Here is a 16,683-nt window from a genome sequence, read left to right on the forward strand (position 1 = left end):
TTTCACACCCGCTTCCCTTTCAGTGATGAGTTTTGTGACCTAATTCAGCTCCCCGGACTATTCTGTGTATTCCTGCCCTTTTGGCTGCATTCAGCCAGCGGGCTGCATTCACACGGGCTTCCTCTGTAAAGAGAGACTGATAGCTGCTCTCCTTTCTGACTGCGCGTCTCAGGAGTGCCAAGGAGCAAAATGTTTACAGCTGCACCCTGTGATAGCTTTCTGAGAGCTGGGCAAATGACTGTAGCAGAACTGAATGAGCTTTGATTGCTCCCCTCTCCGCGCATCTCAGAAGGTCACAGCTCAGGAGACTGAAGTGTCATTATAGTGAAACGCCTGCAATAAGCAGATGGCCAGCAACAGTGACAGTGTGTTTGCTGAAGCGTTGGATCCTCGGTCCGTTAGATTTATTTCCCTACAGTAGGCGACACCAGGATGCATCTTACTGTGAGTTTAGGTAACAATGTGATTTGAGGCTCAGCCATCTTTATTACGTGTTTAATTATATTTGTTTGGAGATTATTTGGAGAAGGAATAAATCCATTTCAATCCATCAAGAGGAGAAGATGCGCCACACATGCAAGAAAACAAGAAGAGACGCACCAGACCAGGAATGCAGGCAACAAATAATGACAACAGGTGTTCTGCCCAGGTAAAGGCAAGACGCACATGCGCACGCGCTCCAGCAGCAGGTGTCAGGCGTTGGGTCAGAACCAGACAACGTTGACGTTTTAGCAGCTTTACTGTACATTCGGATCAATGTGGTCACGTTAAGGTGCGCCGCAGACATGGTTAGCGCTGCCGTCGCTGCTGAGGCCGCAGGCGGAAGCAACAAACGACGGACGCACAGTTCAAACCGAGGGAGGCAAAAGGACCGCGCACAGGTACGTGATGCTAGCTAGCTAACTAGCTAGCTAACGGCTAACGTTAGCTGTGCGTCAGGCTGCCTGGTGTGCACAGGTGATAAACTCCATTTATTTCAGTAATGCAACTTAAAAGGTGAAACTAATATACGAGATGGGCTCATTACATGCAGAGCAAGACACTTCAAGCCGTGATTTGACATAATTGAGATTATGGAGTACAGCTCGTGAAAACCCCAAATCCACAATCTCAGAAAATTAGAATAGGTGTGTGAAATAATGTGAAAAGGCTCAATATTCTAGGCTCAAAGTGTCCCACTCTAATTAGCTAATTAAGCCGTCACACCTGCAACTGGTTCCTGAGCAACGGCCTCTCAGGCTGGTTCAGTAGGAGGCACAATCAAGGACTGCTACTACGTCATTGACGTCCTCGGAGGGAGTGAAAGCCTCAGAAGGTAAGAAGAAGTTGGATGTTCTCAAAGTGCTGGTTTAAAGCACATATAATAGAAAGAAAGTTAATGTTGCAAAAGGGGTCCAAACCAGTACATATGCATACTTATACTTTTGCAGAGGTCCCATGAGTCTAGCTCATATTTTCACCTTTTTAAGTTGCATTACTGAAATAAATGAACTTTGCATCATATTTTAATTTTTTGAGTATCACCTGCTTGAATGGTCACTGTTGGCTATTTTTCTTTAATACCATTTAATGTAGATGAATTAAAGTTGTATGACGTGTGAATCAAAGCTTTTAGAGTTTTAAAGTAAATCATGCATTCGACAAGAAGCAAAATTTGTAACACTGCTGTTACAAATTCAAGTTCATATTTACTTGTTTCTGTGTGTTGAAAGCAGTGTCAATGTTGACAGGGTGAACTTCGGTCATATCCATGGCACTGCTGTTACAAATTTTTCCCTAAAATTGAGGATAAAACTGAAAGAGAAGTGGCTGCAGCTGCTGAATGTCTTATTGGATTTCTGTCAAGTTCCATCTGCAGTTTCATCTTGACATTGTTGCCACAGCATCATTTTAGGGCTGGAGATTTGTTACGATGCCACCTTCATGCTCATGCCTTTGAGTTTATATACCTGGACCAGTAAACTTTAACTGCATTTTGTTAAAGGTGCGGCTAGTGCTCTCCTTGCACTCATGGTTCAACCATGAGGAGTCTTGAGCCTGTACAAAAGCAGTATTGTCTGTGCTCTGAATGGGCGGCAGACACAAATAACTTCTGCCTCTTTGCAGGTGTACTGCGCCATAAGGGCACTTGGAGGGGAATAGAGTCTATTTCAAAAGTAATAGTCTATTTCGTCTTTAATAAATAGAAATGTTCACCATGTAGCGTCAGACTGGAGCTTTTAGGCCGTTGTGTTGGGCCCATTCATTTATTTTTCACATGGAGACTTAGTGGTGGTATAATCACTAGAGTAGTCGTCACTGAGCAGAGCTGGAGGGCAGCCGTCGTCTCTCTGCCGTCTCCCTTCTCGCACACAGTGGTCGACACTCTGTCGCTGCCTGATAAAACAATGGGACTGACACGTGGCTCGGTGTGCGTCGCTCCACACACTGCAGCATCCAGGAAATGCACGTGCACGCACACAGTCACCCACCGACTGCTAGGTGCACACGCTCGCACAGAGCCTGGGCGTGCAGCCATCTCGGCACAAAACCTCTGACTTCTCTTTGTCCTTCACAATTTTGGTTGGGTGTGATAAGAATATGTGAGTCAGTGTCTGAGTCATTTCCTAAAGGGTGCTTAAGATGTCAAATCGCATCAAATGTAAAGTTATACATGCTCATTAAACACACTCTATAAATTAATGCCTTGTGCTGCGGCCAATAAAATCTGTGATTATATTATTGCTTAAAACAATATATTGTCTACTTTAATATGCACCAAATATTTATCTTTGTTTACCCCCTAGGATCTGTTCTCTGATGTAGGGTGGATATTAAAGCATGTGACATGTTTTTAAATGTCTGCTCTCTTCTGATGGCGACAATGAACTGTAATCTTCTGGTGTGTTGGTTTCTTAAGTACCATGCGATAATGCCAGTAAGGTCACGGCATGTGGGGGTCGTGCTCCATTATTCCTGCCCGCCCGTGATCCCCGGCTGCCGCTTCAGCCATAGATTTTCTTGTACAGAGGTTACAGTTTGTATTTTAGAGTCGTATATCTTCCGGCTCTATAAAGTGTCCTTCCATCTCTCTAAATGTGGCTTGGTGAGGGCAACATTTGGAAAATGACCACAAGCAACAATTTGCCAAGCTGTGCTGGCTGGTGTGCTCAATTCACTTTCTTCTTCTCTCCAATAGCAGAATTACAGTTGAGTGTTCACTGACCTAATGCAATAGAGGCTCCATACGGACACAGTAATGTGATTTCCCAGGCTTTTATTCTGTGTCTGCGGTTGGATAGAGAGAGGTCCTGAAGAGATGGCATCTGAATTGGCAATGGCTGCGCAGAGGAGCGAACAAGGGAGGGGAGGATGTAATATATGCAACAGGGACAGCAGCAAGTAGCAGGAAATGGAAGTATCAAAGATTCTAAGAAGACTCAGCCATGCAGTATTGAATCTGTCTTATTGACTGTGGTGGCGCATTGACCTATTTGCTTATAGGCACTGTAGGTCACTGCAGTTAGGAGTGTGGTCGGAGCCTTCTAACCTATCCAACATGTTAACCAGCACCACTGACCTGTAAATGTCAGCAATGAATGTAATCCCACATGTAAATACAGTCAACGTAGTAGATATTTTGACAAAAAAGGACCTCTTTCCTTAATGAGACCCTCACAGTATGCCTGATTTACATGAAAAACATGCTCTTTAATACATCAGCATGAAGGAATATTTTTTGGGATGTAAGTTGTTCAATTTGTGTTAATGTATTTACATGTAAGACACACTGATTATAAAACTTTCACTAGATTGTGTATATTGTTTTATTTTACAGACCCAGTTAGGTCATTTTAATATTTTTCAATGTATCTTAAATGTAGAACACTATTTTGCTGCTGAGGTTCTACTTAAGCCAAACATGTTAAAACCATACAACACATCTCCGTCCAATTTGATCTTGAATTGCTGCTCAGGAGTTTGAAGGCTCGGTTGCTGCACCTGGAGCGTTTCCCCATTTCGAGCCTGCTCATTTCTTTTTATAGGAGGGATCAAGGTTCTTGATGTCTTCTAACTGTGCCAGAGCCCAAATCCAATCGAATGTAGCATAATCGATATGACCAAGTGTCAGGGGAAAACAAAAAAAGCTGGAGCTTAGATGGGATTGATTGTGTAAATAAAACAAAAAGGCAGCTCTTAAGGCAGAAAAACACCACGCTTGCATTTAGGAAAAGTGTCTTTATTTATTTTTATAAATTGAAACACTGATATTTGTGAGACGCAAGGATGAATTTAGTTTTAATATTAGATTCTCTTTCTGTTTCCATAATGAAGGATAAGATGGAAGAATCCAGGAGACCCGGTTGGTGAGCTCTGCGACAAGAAATGGCAAGTAATTACAAAGCAAGTCATTTTACAGTGATGAATATTACATCCTTTAGGCTAACTACTCCTACAACAAATGAAAAAAACTGATGCAGCGTCTGTGTCGCCTGAGCATGACATCAAGGGAATGGATGCATCAGTCTCAGTGATTAGTAGAAGCAACATACCGCCCCACCATCCCCCCAACAGAAAATGACTAACAAGAAGCGAATGTCAGACTGAATAATGGAGTGTTAACAAAATGGCTCTTCAGTCAGAATGTCAGTATGTGTTGTGCTTGAAAGATCTTCTTGTCTTGATCAGTATAGCTGCACCTCAGGATGGGAAACAAATTGTAACCCAGGACAAACTGTTCTAGTAGGTGTAAATAGTATTGGTTTCTGAGAGGTAATTTTAGAAGCTAATCAATGCAAATGATTTTTTCCTGTAGCACTGATAAAGTTCAGAATAGTACCTGACACTTGAGGTTTAATTTATAGCAAGAGCACAAGTCTCCAGTCTATACATTTATATATGCCAATATTCCACCAGTTCAGTCCTAAAATTAGACATAATCCACATTGATGTGTTATATTTGTCCTCGGGCTCGATTTTTCAAGCCGCGTCTCATTTTCCCCTCACTGTCAGCTAATAAGCTGGTGGCTGTGATCCCCCATCTTTCCACGCGATCGCTCGCGTGCCCGCGAGGCAGCGTGACATCCACACTGTCTGTTTGCAGCGGGGTCATAAAGACTCCCGTATTGGTGCTCTGTGTCGTGCTACAGACCGCACACTGACAGCCAGAGAAGCAACCGATAGAGGTTATGTAATGGTTCTGCTAGCCAACAGCCCTGCGCCTGCAGGATCTAAAGGGCTCTTCAGTTTTCTGTAGATTTAATAGATCTGCATCATGCAGACAGTAATCCCTGACTTGGTTCTATAGACATGCAGCTAAGCTACCACACTGACTGAGCATGGTTTTAAATAGTGAGGAGTATTCTAACTCTCATTGTCAGTGTTGATATGGAGACTGAATATATTAAGCTGACTTTTTTCCCGGGAACGTTATTACAATTGAATTTTCCTGCAGCTGTACGAATAAATTATTCCTACTTATTTAGGACAAGCTTGGTACATAGACAAGTTGAGCCAAAAACACAAGGCTGACTGCATTTTAATCTACAAGAAAAGGCCACTTGGGAATACAGATTCACAGTCTTATTCTTTGACAAACAAAGGAGGACACACTACTGGTAGACATACACAGGAAGGGAAGAAGAACTTCATCATCTGCTATTGTGTATTGTAAATAGAATCTTTTATTAAGCTTGATGTTTTAAGTAGTTCTTCTTTGCAGTTATGGATTTGCTTATTAGGAGACCATTGTTGTTAGGCTAGTTCTTTTAAAATCAAACAATGTAATAAAACAATCATTTCCAACATTTGCTATAGTTTTGTTGATAACTTCTATATGAAAACGTCGTTTGAGTATCGTGCCCTTTCCAAATGACAGCGCTGTTTATTGTTCTTGTTTTGTGTAGTCGGTGTTTGCTCTTTCTGTCGCGGCCCCCGTCCCACCGCGTAGTTGCGCTTCATTCGTCATACCAAAATAAGGCAACAGTAGATTTTCCATTTGGCTCAAGAAGTGACTGCTAATGCAAAACAGTCTGTGTTTTGATTACATCTGGTGTGTGTCAAACAAGGTGATGAGAACCATGGTGTTCAGTGGAATGTGTGTTCTTCTTCAACGCTAAAAACATGACTGGGAGTAGGACCTCGGTAGCTTTTCAGTCACATAGTGTAAGCCGGCTTTTCCCATTGCTGTCTCTTCGCATGTGGCTTGTTTGTTTTTATTGCATCCCCACACCTGTAGCCTCATTTCACAGTAAGGGCCTTCACTTTGAGGACTCACAGGCAATAAGGTTAGTGGTCACCGGGGACTGCAGGCTGTGTTGACAGAGCAAGTGGCATGGTGATGAATGGGAGTAATCTCAGAGCTCTTAAAGAATCACATGCACTTTACTTGGGGGAGGGGAGAATAGGAAGTAGTTGGCTGCATTTAGGTGAATGAAGATGAAATTTATTATAAATATACATATACATAACAATGCCTACTTCTCTTTCTATTTATATACCTTGTTTACCCTATGCTGTACATATATTATGTATGTACACGAAGTACTGTATGTTGCAAAGCCATGCAAGATCTACAGTACAGTATATGATAGTAATGAAACCCTATGTTCTCAATAAATAGTAATAAATTATACATTTCTCATTTTTGTACACTCTATTATAAACAATATATACATTACAGCTTTGGATTAGCGTTTCCCTTTTTTATCATGACCTGAAAGTCTGTTTAAGCTGCTTTTACTGACTGTATATCACTCTACATCCTCAGAAGACAGACATTTCTGTCGCGTGTCTTTGTCCTCAAATGTCACCTTTTTGTTCCTCTTTGGATCGATCCAGGAGTTGTGAATAATGGCGTTGTTGGGAGTAGGATCTGCCTCAATGATGGACACCACTCGCTTCTTCATCTTGCTTTTTAAGACTTTTTGAAACTTCTGTCTAGTAAAAGCGTAGAGTAGAGGGTGAAAGATAGTGGTCCCATAGGCCATGACGAGGAAGCCCAGTCTTAACTTCACCATTAGGTCACTGGGGCCCATACTGAGGATGACTGTGTTTAGAACTGTGATGGGTGTCCAGCACAAAAGGAAAGTTGACACAATCAAAAGGGACATTCTGAAAACCCTTTTTTGACGCTCTCTCCTTTCTCTGTGGCGCTTCACAGCCCTGCGCAGGGCGATGATCACAGACACAGAGGTGCGCATGCCCAGCGTGGGGTTACGGCTGCCGCTGCTCTGGGATCCGTCCGTCGCCTCCTGCTGTGTTGTCATGGCCGTCATGGACGGGCGCTTTTTCCTGCGCGCCTTCTTCTTCTGCGAATTGTGGAAACGCGTGCCAATGCGGATGTTGAGCGCCTGCAGGATTTTGGAGTAGGTGATGAGCATAACAACGGCGGTGAAGAAGAAAATTGGAATTTGAGCCAGCAGGTGATAATAGAGACCAAGTTCTGTATAGTACTGGTTGACATGGACCACATTCTCCACCACTGTTTGGTTCAACTCAGCATGGCCCTGGGCAAAGAAACCCACTTCGATAAAGGGTACCAGGAAGCTGACAAAGGACAGCACCCATATGGCAGCCAGCAGGGCCAGGGCACGTCCCATTGTCAGCACCCGGTTGGCTGGTTTCACAGAGATGTCGTAGCGGTCGAGCGTGATGGCGAGCACGTTAGCAGCAGTGGCGACGCTAGCGAAGGAGACGCATGCTTCGTGGAAGCAGCAGACGAGGGCTGTGTCGTCATCCAGGGAGAGCAGCACCACCACAATAGTGAGTGGGATGCAGCACACGCAAACCAGCACGTCCAACACGTGGAGGTTCATCGTGACTATGTTGCTCACCGAACTGATGAGGTTTGATTTCATGCAGTAGAGGGCAAGCACAGTGAGGTTAGAGCTGAGGCCCAGTAGGATCTCCAGCATGAGGAAGCCAGTCAAGGAGACTTGGAAACTGACGGGATAGGGATACGGGCTCGGGCTGGCCGGACTCATGGTGCGGCTGATTGGTTCAGTGTTGTCTGTGACTGTGACGTTGCTCATGGTGGCTTGTTTTTCCAGATAGGGAAGGATATGCATTATCCTGCATGAGACAAGAAGACAGAGAAAATGAACAACAGAAAAATAAGGAACTTGGTGTTTGTGCATCTCTAGAAGGTTGGAATTATTAAAGTTAAACACCTGCACATCAGATTTTCGCTACACAATGTCTAAAGGTAGTTGATTGCCCTTCAATCAACTCCATTTTACATGCCAACTTCCTCGGTTTGATTCGAAGGACAAATAACCTTGTAACAAAATAAACCCTAATATTAAAATCTGTTCATTCAGTTGTAAAATCTTGTGTATGTTAGGTTTTTAGTGGATGAGCTGCGGCCTTTATTGTGACTGGCTTAGATTTAATGTATTGCATTTATGCATTGCTTTTTACACAATAAATAAAGGCCTGGGGTTTACAGAGGAGAATGAAGGCACTGGTGAAAAAAGCAGGTGTTGCAATCATTCATACAGGATTAATATTTTGGGTGGAGGTAGAGAATAAAATATTTATAATGGTCCTTGCTTTCTCGCAGCACTACAAAACTGTTGTGCGCTCTATAGAAGGATTATTCTGCCAGATAATTATATTTACCTCATCAGCAAACTGCTTTGACCTCTCTGAAATAAACTGTAATGTACATGATGATAACCCTCATCACATTTACATTTAAGGATGTGTTTTTTTAGATGCTAATTTATACTACGTTTTAATTAGAACCACATTGACATGAACCGCCTCCAGCAGAGTTGTAAACGTAGGAAAACATTTTTTTTTTCAATATTTACCCTTCCCACCAGCACTATCTGAATACCAGGGCTGTGCAATCAGGCCATACAGTCCATGTTGGATCCGCAGAGACGGGCATCACATCCAAACATAGCCAGTGAAAAAGGAGTTTTTGCTCCAGCAGAACCCCCCCCCCTCCAGTGAGCCTTTTCCTTTCGCTGCCTGTCCCTCCCTGAGAGGCTAAGAGCCAGAAAAGCACCTGTCTGTCCTGCCAAAGACCGTCGATGGTCTGGCAGCTTTTTCTTCCTGACCGCAAAATAGCGAAGCAATCAGACACCTGCACACGGTGGATGTTGGAGCGTAAAGGCTAATGTCTTCAACAGATTTTTTTCTCAGATCTCCGCTCCGCTCGCTCAAGTGATGGTGGGAGCACTGATGAATGAGTGGAACAGGCATAAAATGTCTGAGCCACCTCCTGTTTATAATCTCATGATATTCCCAGGCAGGAAAGACACAGCCAACCCTGAAAACAAAGAAACACAGACTCTTTCCCCTTCGCACAGCTGGAATGTGCTGCTTGTAATAAAATCCAAATCCTTTTTGGTGTCCAGTAAGAAGATGGTAGTCAAGTCTGTAAATATTAAATAATGGGTAATATCCAGTAATGTGTACTCCAAGTGGCAGTCAGCTGTGTAGATTCCTCAGTGTACACCATGGTAATGTCCAGAATGTGTCCAAGAAGGGTCAGTGCATCCGGACAGTGTCCAGGCCCTCCTTTGGGAGCGCTAATGGAACAGGCCTTCACTCCCCTTTTTTCTCATCAGTCTCTGCACGCCCGGCTCTGGCCGCCACTGGCTGGTAAATCGAAGAGCGGTCCCCAGTTTGCCCCTTGACATGCTAAAGCCCGCAGTCACTGATGGCGCCGTGGGTGGAAAAGATTAATAGAGTGCATGTGTCTCCAGTCATCAGGACCAATGTGACATTTGTGATGTCACCGCTATTCGTATGTTCTTGGGTCGGTTAAATTAAGGTCGTCCTCGTGAGCTAGTGGATGCGAGTCCATCGGACGACAAGCCCACCTTGTAAGAAAGAGGTTTCAGACAATAATTGGACCTGGAGAGGCAGGGGCTTCATGCAGCTTTATCTGTCTGTCCTTCATCCCACGTCTTTCGATCACAGCGACCTGAGGAGAGGGAAAAGAGAGAGAAATGTATGTTAAAACACGGGGTGTTCATTGGTGCTAAGGAGCATATTTTCAGTAGGTGGGTGACAAGGAAGCTCTTTTTAGCGCATCAACAAGCCTGTGATGTGTGTCGTGCCGCGTGTATACTGTACTCTACGTGAAGGTGCAAAAGCAACTGGTATTTTCCACAGCAGCCATGATTCAAGTGGTAAATCAACTATGTTAGTAGTTAAAATGTGAATTATTGCCATTACGTGTGTGCCACTTGTGGCATTATAGCACAGCTTAGCTTATGGAAGTAATACCGTGAAATGGTCACAAATGCATAGATGGGTGTAAGTCTTATGTCTTATTTAGTCTGTCTTCAAGGTTGTTTCACTGAGGGAGTCCTGCCCACAATGTTAGTGGTGAGTATAGATGTTGGAGAGCATCGTGCACATTTACTGTAATTAAGACGGTGTTGAAGGGCACAACTGCATTTCAGGTTTTCTTGGATTATAGTCAAGTGACAGTTTGTAACGTGTGCGTGGTAGTAGGACACCCACGATGAGCTCGTTGTATGGGAGTATACAGGCACCTTATGCATAAATTATGAGCAGCCTTTTACAGTGTGACCTGTACATGAAGAAGCACTTGTGAAGAGCCTGAAGCTGTTTTAACCTGTCATTGATAGGTTTCACTCAAAGCCTCGTTATCAAAGAAAAGTCTTTCAACAATGAATTAGAATCAAAGTTATTCAGAATTATTAGTTAATAGAGTTTTAGTTTTGTATGGACTTTGCTCTTGCTTGCATTTTATTCAGCTGTGTGATGTAAATCAAGGCGGTGAAGTAGAGTGCCCCGTCGAATGGGCAAAGCTTACCACGCAGTGTAAACACAGATGCTCCGGAGCTCGTCCGTCCGCCACGCTCTTCCTCCACCTCTGCAACAATCCAGGTCGAATGATGTCAATTTGCTTGTTTATCTTCTGCCCCTTATTGCATTCGTCCACGAAACAGAATCAGATATTGATGAACGTGCAAGGGTCACGCTAGTGGCAAACCATCTCTCCTTCCTTGGTCCCGGATAGAGAAAATTTAGTCCACATACTGTAGGTGAGTCTTAAAAGGGATGTTGGTGGGATTCTTCCTCCTCTCCCTTTGTCCCTTTTTTTCTCATCCACCCATGTTTACTTGTGTGTGCTTACTCCTTTACTAACTCTGTTGCGCTCCCTCCTTGCCTAACAGTCTGAAGAGGAGGGCGAACGATTGCACTCCTGGTATCTCTCTATCTCCCGCTCTGCTCGTCTCCCCCTCGCTCCCTCGTTCCCGCTCTCTCTCTCTCTCTCTCTCTCTTACTGCGGAGGTTTGCAGTGCTCCCCTGTCCTGATTGGTCTTCTGTAATAGGCTTAACCCTTTCCTCCCCAGCAAGGGGAGGTATTTCCTTTTGTTCTGAATCTATCCTCTTCTCACCGCCACTGACATCCTGTGAGGAGCTGTAGTGATCTGCTACGGTTTTGCACAGAGGCTTAAGATGCCACCGCACTAATGCACAGCCTGCTGCAGAGTTAGATAGGCAGCCTTTTAGGGGAAAAATAGTGGCAATGTTATATTAATTAGCTCTGTCACAATGTAATAAACAAGTAATGTATTTGTGATGGGGCTTGAGCTCACAAAATTTATTTTCTTGTGTTGATTTGGCTCTTAAATATGGATCTTGGTGAGTGTGTGTGCGCAGTGAAGCAGAGGTAGTGACAAGGAAATACTGTAAATTCCTGCAACAGTGAGTGGGAGACATAGATTATGCAGCATGCAATGGAAATCAGAAAAGAAGAGTAGTAGTAGTAGATGGATAGAGGATAGAGCTGATTGATAGTTTCAATTAAGTTGCTCTGTCAGATCAGTGAAAGGTTGACCACCCACGATTCCTTTTGTCTGAGCTCGTATGTCAGGTGCAATTATTGCCACTGGCCTTCCTAGCACTTGAGCCCCTAGTAGGGGAGAGGGGGGCATCTGTGGTGGCGGCATGGCTACCTGATAAACTAATGATTAAAGCCCGCAGAAAATGCATCAGGTGTTGTTGTTCCCACGGTGACAGTTTAATAATTGCAATTTGCCAAGCAGATGGTTCACTTAGTCCTCAAGGCTTTTCTAGTCCATGTGCTGCATTTCATTGTAAAGGTCAAAGGTGTAGAAGTTACTCAAAGTCTGGGCCTTGATAGTCAAACAATTTCTTTGGTTAGTCAGTTAAAAAGTCAAATGAACATACATATATGACTTGATTTACGATTTACTAGATGCAGAGATGTAGTTTTGTCTGTCAAGGAGCTTGAATATGAATATTTTGAGCTTTTGAAGTACAGTAGCAGTTTTGTTAATGTACACTTTCATCTTGACTTCAATTTAATTAATTTCTCTGAAAATAATTCAGCATATTACTTGATTAATAGAACTGACACATCGTTGTTGTCAAGTTAATGTTACACGATCCACATACCAGCTACCATAATTAGGTTTACACTGTATATACTGAGTATATACTGGGGCAGCTCCTAACAGAAAGGTTGGGCTGTGCAGCACATGTCCTCTTTGGTTTGCATGTTGAAGTGATTCATGCCTGCATCCCAGAAAGGCAGCACCTGTTCCCCACAGTGGATCCGTTCGCATGCCTCCGGCTGGCAGGCTGTGATTACAGGTCAAATCAGCTTTTTTCGTCATGACCTGGAACTGGAGGCGCTTTATGGCTCATAAGGAGCAATCTGAAAAGCGTGGATATGTGTGACAACCACCTCATTGCTCCTCAGGATTCCTCGCTCTTTAAAGAGTAGTAAGTACTCTGCCGCAAAAACACTGCATTCCCAAAACTTCACACTTCAATAGAAGAATGATGTTAATATTTCATTCCCATTAATATTTAATTTGACTTTTCCCTGTCCCCAGATTCTACTATCTGAATCACTGCGTTTTTTTTCTCCCCTTTCACTTTGAATGCCTGTAGACACCCATGAATATGAATATGGCCGTCAATACTCAAGCCCATGCATTTCTTCCTGTTTCACACTTACAGTACTACATGTTTACACTCTTCCTGGCACAGCGTGTGCGGTGTGTCTGTGAAGAGGACCCTCTATGGCCTGAGCCAAGATGCAGATGTGCCATCAGTAGGCATCTTATTTTCACGCTTTAGGTGCCAAACATCAGCAGGCAATTGTGCAGAAGTGGGCTGGAAGCTGGCAGGCCCAGAGGATTCATCACACTGACTTTTATCGCTGCTCCTTGCAACAGGCATCCTGCTTTTCCATTTGTTTTCTCCATGATTTGCCCCGGACTGCTGCACAACAGCACCAGTCCTGAGTGACCGGTTTCGAATGAGTTAGTGGTCTGGTGTTTGCTGATGTAACCTCGAATAGCTTCTGGCCCAACTTCACATGCACCTGTGCAGTTTATAGTAATGGACTTACTGCATATTCCTCTCCCCTCCCTGCTTTGTTTGCTTCTTGATGAGAGGGAGACTGAATAGAACTGGAACGAGTGTACTGTACTGTATGTGTAGCCCTTTTTGCCTGGAGTTGAGCAGCAGTCTGCTTTAGCCTAAGTACCAGTGTATCTTCGGATTCATCCACAGTCCGTTGATGGATTTGTGCACAGATCATAAAGGAAGCAGAGGAGGTGAACAGAAGCCCATCTTCACCACCTCCTACGTTAAACACTCACTGAGATTGATGAGCAGCAGTTGAAGATGATTTTAGCCTTAGTTGAAATGTAAATGTATCCTCTTCCATCGCTGCACAGCTCCATTAGCGGTGAAGTGGTTTCAGTTGTGCATGACATTCAATGCAGTATATTGTGTAAGAGTTTTAGGTACTACAGTATCTCTATACCTATAATATTTTATACGCCTAGTTGGTAAAGATACTACCAATAGGTTATTATTACATAAGACTTTTTATGTAACATACAAAAATAACCCTTACAGACTTAAATGTACTGGTTTTTCAGTTGAGATAAATAAAAGGTATTAGGATGTATCAATTACTTGAAGTAGTTTTGAAAGCGGTTGTGCACAGTAAGCTGTATTTGACTGTATAGGAAAGTGTTTGTTTTCTGCATTAAACTTTCAGAACCTTCATTATTCAGTGATCACTGGAGATCACTTGATTATGCTGAAAAGATCACAGCTAGGAAAATGTCTTTTCAAAGCAGTTGAGAGCTGTCAGATGCTTTTGCATAATCATGCCGTAACCATTTTATCATCTCATTTGTAGAAATCCAAGCCAGAGCTGTCTGCTGCAAGATTCTGACATGGAAATCTTGATTTGCAATCATCATTTTCTTGATTTCACTGTTGCAGCCTTTTAGCTTTATCTAAGGCTGACGTTGGGTTACATTTCAGTGTGTTGGAACTCTGTAACGCTGGAATTCTTTGTTTTATTCTGTGTTTATTCTTGTTGCATTGTGGAAGCCAACCTACAAGGTGTGTGTTATACTCTGTGACCCTCTGAGTAAAACACTCGCTTGTCACATTTGAGACCTGTGTCAAGTGTTAATGCTACTGAGATGTTGACACCCAGAGACACAGAGTGCTCCTCCACACAGCTGTGAACATAGTGAAGCAACAAAGAAGTGATGATAAGCTGATGTTAGACACCTCGTGCTGTGTTTTCTATTTTACCATGAATGTACGATAACACTGAAGAACAACCAGAAGATGTTGAATTATGTAGTGTAGTAAGAAAGGGGTCTTAAAGTTTATTTTCTATTTTAGATTCATTGAATAACAAACACCCAAGTATGTGACAGGTGTATTGAATAAAAAGGCTACTGTATTGAAAATTAATTCACGTCTTCTAGGTTTCCCTTCATGTAAAATGTGGGGAAAGCATTACATCATTACTGTTTAAAGTGTGTGCGCAGATGTCACATTCCCAGCAGACCACACAACCAGCATCAACCTGGCTGCCTTCAGTAGAGGAAACTACACAATGGGAGTTAAACCCCTGCTTATCTGTTATATTAAAGGCAACTGGGCTCAGCAGTGAATATTACAACCTATTGAACCACCAGTCGTCCATATTCTTTCACTGCTTCATTCCTGTAGTAGAGTGACAACGCTCTGTGTCTGTGCTAAATAAAACACAGTGGAAAATATTTAGACCACTATGTGACAATTTATGTTGCTTCCCAGACTTGGTGCCTAGAAATCTGCTTTCTCTAAATCAATATGATTTCAGTGCTGGAACCTTCACATTGCAAAAACCATGTGAAACCATTGGTTTCACATGGTTTAAGTAGTTTTAGTGTTTAAGCACATTGCCTTCTGGGAATCATGAGGTTACGATGGTTTAATACCTGCATCACTACTATTCCTATGGAATGCAGTATCAGGGAGGTTCTTTGACCTGTGTGCAACTTATTAACTGGCAGAGCAGTGTGAAATGCGACTTTGTTCCACAGCACTGATAGTTATTTACATACATTAGTGATAAATTACTTGAGTTTGCCACCCACTCAGCACCAGCAGCAGCTGGTCAGCTTATTGTAGTAATAGTCATAGTGACAGGTCAGTGTGTTGGTTTTATGCTTTGTTCATAACATTATTATAATATAAAACTATTATTTATTTGAATAACAACACACGGACTTCTGTCCCAGTGCACTGTGTATATGAGTGTCGCCCTGAACAGCGTCTGTTTATGCCGATGGAATCAGCAAAGCACACTGCCTCACAAGACGGCGTTCATATACACACCGGCTGGTAAACGGCAGTCTCTGTGCACACGTGGTTGCTCATGGACCACGTTCAGAAGCAGCAGGTGCCGTTTATGGCTCTGTTTATAGACGCGAGGTGGCGAAATAATTCGGAGCAGCAGAGGAAAGATGAGGATTTATGAGCTCCCTGGCTTTTGATAGCAGGGACTGATGTGTGCTGGTAGTTTTCAGCAGTTGCGGCAATTAGCTGCGCTTTCTTCCCCCGGCACCCCTACACAAACGGCCGCCTGGGACCCATCTTTCACTGCTTCCTGCCACGCTGCAACCTTCTCGCCGTTCTTGAACAGCGTCTGTTCCATCAGAAGTCAGCCACTTCCTGTCACGGCGCAACATCTGTTTACGTTAGTCATGTCAAAGAGCGTCGGCCGAAGCGTGGGAATGCTAGTGACCCCACACTTACCCATGGGGAGGTGCGAGCGCAGCGCACAGCTGATCCTGGGGGGGAAAGCACAACATGCACAACACACTGCGGAGGACTAAAAAATGCACAAGTGTGTGCGCTCACCCCTCCAGGCACTCGGCCATCAGAGCGCTGAGCGTTTGTCATCTCATTTTGTCTGGTCATGCTGCTACCGCTGGGACCCCATGTGGATACTGCAAATGCTGTTTTCTAAAATGGCCACTACTCTTCAACAACTAGTTTAGGGACAGATTTATTTTATTACCTAACTTGAGGGTAATTGTGTCAGCGTCTTCTGAATTCTCTCGAATGCAAGGCGGGAAGACCGCTTTGTGCAAAAGAACGTACTGTGTCTGTCCCTTGGGCTGGATACAGTGTTTGCGCTTGTGTCTTTGTACTTGTGTGTAGTATTAAGAGCTGGGACTGCAGCGCTGTCTATGGCCTAATCCTGTCAGTCCGATTGGATCTCCCTATTGACCGTTTACTAAAACAATACCTTATCCATGAGCTCAGTCTCCTCCAGGGACACCACAGAGAGGGAGGTCCCCCCTTAGAAGAAATGACCTGCCAAAACTACAAAGACCATTAGGCTTTGAAGGCCACACATACAAAGGAGCA

The 16,683-nt window shown here is 43.5% G+C and overlaps 1 protein-coding gene and 1 long non-coding RNA gene across 2 annotated transcripts; one reads left to right on the top strand and one right to left on the bottom strand.

Moving 5' to 3' along the window:
- Positions 1-230: 230 nt before the first annotated feature.
- Positions 231-15,064, top strand: LOC129604289 (uncharacterized). Its single transcript, XR_008695060.1, has 3 exons — positions 231-881; positions 4,315-4,372; positions 14,162-15,064. It is a non-coding gene; the product is annotated as an uncharacterized LOC129604289 (long non-coding RNA).
- Positions 5,503-11,230, bottom strand: LOC114857885 (G-protein coupled receptor 22-like). The gene is made up of 3 exons (XM_029154799.3): positions 10,781-11,230; positions 8,796-9,919; positions 5,503-8,052 (listed from the first exon to the last, which is right to left on the bottom strand). Exon 3 carries the CDS (start codon positions 8,046-8,048, stop codon positions 6,732-6,734), a length of 1,317 nt encoding a protein of 438 aa, XP_029010632.1. The 5' UTR covers positions 8,049-8,052; positions 8,796-9,919; positions 10,781-11,230; the 3' UTR covers positions 5,503-6,731.
- Positions 15,065-16,683: the final 1,619 nt, after the last annotated feature.

The sequence above is a fragment of the Betta splendens genome, chromosome 6 (genome assembly GCF_900634795.4).
Source record: "Betta splendens chromosome 6, fBetSpl5.4, whole genome shotgun sequence".
NCBI lineage: Eukaryota > Metazoa > Chordata > Actinopteri > Anabantiformes > Osphronemidae > Betta > Betta splendens.

Bases quoted from the DNA above. Each gene is read 5' to 3' on its own strand.
- LOC114857885 (XM_029154799.3), bottom strand. From the start codon at position 8,048: ATGCATATCCTTCCCTATCTGGAAAAACAAGCCACCATGAGCAACGTC.